Here is a 2,692-nt window from a genome sequence, read left to right as displayed (position 1 = left end):
GGCGCCCGTGCGTGTGTGTTGGAGGGCACTGCTCCCTCTATGGGGTCTTGCACCAGATAATTCATCTGCCATCTGGGGTTGGGGGCTGAGGTAGATAAAGGAAGGTGAGGGGTAAGTGTGTGGGGCCCCAGCCCAGGAGGCCCAGGGAGGCAAGGGGAGCTGGGCTCATGGGAGACCCTGGCAGTGCCCAGCCCCTAACCCTCTGGGTTATGGGGGAAAACAGAGGGAGGGAATGGAAGAGGGCGAGATTATTTAAAAACAACTGACCTCCCTGGCACCACTGGCCTGTCTCCAGGGACCCCACCCACCCAGTATGGAGAGAAAGACCTGGGCTTTAGCAGGGTCAAGGGCTTAGGACATGGGGGGGGTAGGATGTGAACCTGCGAGATGCTGAGACCCTGCACTGCAAAAATCAGCTCCTGCAGGGGATGGGGGGGGGGGGCTGGGCAGATTGAGAGGCCCCTTCCCCATCCCCCAGCTGTCCCTCAGGGCTTCAGAACCTGGGCTCCTGCCTAAGCTTAGACAGTTCCCTCAGGTCGCTGGGCAGCCCCCTAGAAGAGGGAGCCGTGGCTGGCTCAAACAGAGCTGGCCTTTCCCGATGGCATAGCCGGCTCTTTGCCCACCAAGGAGATACAAAAATCACCGTTTGACTTGCAAAGTGCCAAGAGCCCTGAGGGCAGGACCCTATCTGACCAATGAGGAAACTGAGGCTGGAGGTGCCCTAGATCACAAAGGCGGCAAATGGCCAAGCCAGGCGAGCCCAGGCCTCAGAGGCCAAACCCACTGGTCCCCCAACCCTGTGGTCTGGACACAGGAAGGGGACGCCAGGAAAAATGCTCTCCTCACTGTCCATTCCTTTGGGCTAAAACCCCAGCCTCCTGCAGGCAGGACCCACTCTCTGTGGGTCACACACCAGGTAACCTGCTGGGCTCCTCCCGGATGAGGGGCCCGGTATCGGAAACAAGCTCCTAGGAATTCTCGATGATTCAGGGCCCCGGCTCCAACCCCACCCTCCACATGGGAGACAAAGGCAGCTGGGGGCGGGGGGGGGGGGGGGGGGGGGGGGGGATAGGAGAGACCACTGCACAAAGAAGGAAGAGCCAAGTTCAGATTCAGCCTCTGACACTTGGGAGGTGTGACTCTGGGGTAAATCACGTCACAGCTCCCTGCCTCAGTGTCCTCATCTGTAAAATGGGGATAATAATAGCACCCACCTATGATGGGGAGGGGGTTGTGAGGATCAAGTGAAATGTGAAATCATATTTGCAAAGCACTTCACAAGCCTCCAAGGGCAAACAAACATAAATTCTTCTCACCGGATAAAAGAGAATCTTTCCAAATCCCCACACTTACATGTGTGTGCAGGCACATGCGTGGTGTGTGTCTGTGTTATGCAAGTGTGGTACACACGCGCATGTGTGTGGTGTGTACGTGTGTGTGAAAGTGGCAGCGGCAGAGTGGAGGTGGGGCGAGTGCCAATTTGCATCGTCACAGGACCTGTGTGTGTGGCCTGGGGAGTGACTGTGACTCGCCCTCGCTGGGTAGTTTCCTCCTCCGTGAAATAAGGGACCTTCACGGTCCCCAAGTCCAGCCCCCTCATTTTACAGACAAGGAAACTGGCCCAAAGGGGTTAGGTGACTTGTCCAGGGTCACACAGCTAGGAAGTGTCTGAGGTCGGATTTGAACTCGGGGCTTGGGGCTCAGTCACTTAGCGCCACCACAAATGTCTGTCCGAGCTCACCACCGCAGTGCTAGTGTGCCTCATCTGCTGCCACGCTAAGTCGGGGGCAGTGGGGGCTCTTACAGCTTCTCCTGCTCCGGCTGCCCCGGCTCCATCCCAGGGCACGAGCTGGTCCCGCAGGGCCCATCCTCGCTCTGGGACCGCAGCTGTCTCTCCCGCTCCCTCCTGCGGCGCTGCCTCGCGGCTTCCTCTTCGTCCTCCACGCTCCACTGGGTCGTGAGTCTGGGAGGGAAAGAGAACGTGGGAGGGTGATTCCGGGGCGAGAACTGGGGAGCCAGGAGGCTGGGGGGCACCCGGAGGAAGGCGGTGGCCCGCCTTTGCCAGGCCAGTCTCCTTCTCTTACTACAGGCGAGGGGAGATCCTGGGACCAGACGCTCTCTGGGGGTGCAGGGAGGACGACAGCCTGTCCTGTGGGACACACACATGTGCACGCACGCAGGCACCCCTGCCTGGCCCTGGTCCTGCCCTCTCCAAGCTTATGCTCCGAGATCCCACACATGGGGAAGGATGAAGGGAAGGATGCCCGCCTCGGGCAGAGGAAAGTCTGAGGACCCCTCTCAGAATGAATGGGGCTTCTCCATGCACACCATCAAGCACCTGGGACTGCTCAGGAGGGAGGGGGCGGGGCACAGACTTCTGGAACTCATTCATTCCTTTTTCGGGCTTGCATCCGACATCTGTAGCCCCTGGGGAGCGCCAGAAAAACCTCGGCCAGATGCAGCAGCAGCAGCTCCCCCCACCTCCCCCGGGAAGCAACCCAGCTCCCAGTGTGCACAAAGATAGAGCCACATTCCCTGGCCTGGCCACTGGTAACAGAAATCTCATCCCACCCCCGGGCCTAGGGGCTCTGGCCTCCCTGTTAGGCCAGAAGAGCCAGCCAGTGTCCTGGGTCACCTGGCCCAGCAGCTGCCCAGATGAGGCAGAGGAGAGTGGCCCCCGTGGACACCCTGC

General features: G+C 60.0%; 1 protein-coding gene across 2 annotated transcripts in view; it reads right to left on the bottom strand.

Annotated features, from left to right (window-relative positions):
• The window catches only part of LSP1 (lymphocyte specific protein 1), a 58,656-nt gene that overhangs the window by 19,638 nt on the left and 36,326 nt on the right, over window positions 1-2,692 (bottom strand). For both annotated transcript variants that reach the window (XM_027868669.1, XM_027868670.1), the window contains one exon: window positions 1,805-1,963. In XM_027868669.1, the coding sequence (XP_027724470.1) occupies window positions 1,805-1,963 (159 nt within the window). The remainder of the gene's footprint in view (window positions 1-1,804; window positions 1,964-2,692) is intronic.

Source organism: Vombatus ursinus, unplaced genomic scaffold (genome assembly GCF_900497805.2).
Source record: "Vombatus ursinus unplaced genomic scaffold, bare-nosed wombat genome assembly UNPS02014790.1, whole genome shotgun sequence".
NCBI lineage: Eukaryota > Metazoa > Chordata > Mammalia > Diprotodontia > Vombatidae > Vombatus > Vombatus ursinus.
Note: the sequence above shows the minus strand (reverse complement) of the source record. Positions and strands in the feature narration are given on the sequence as shown.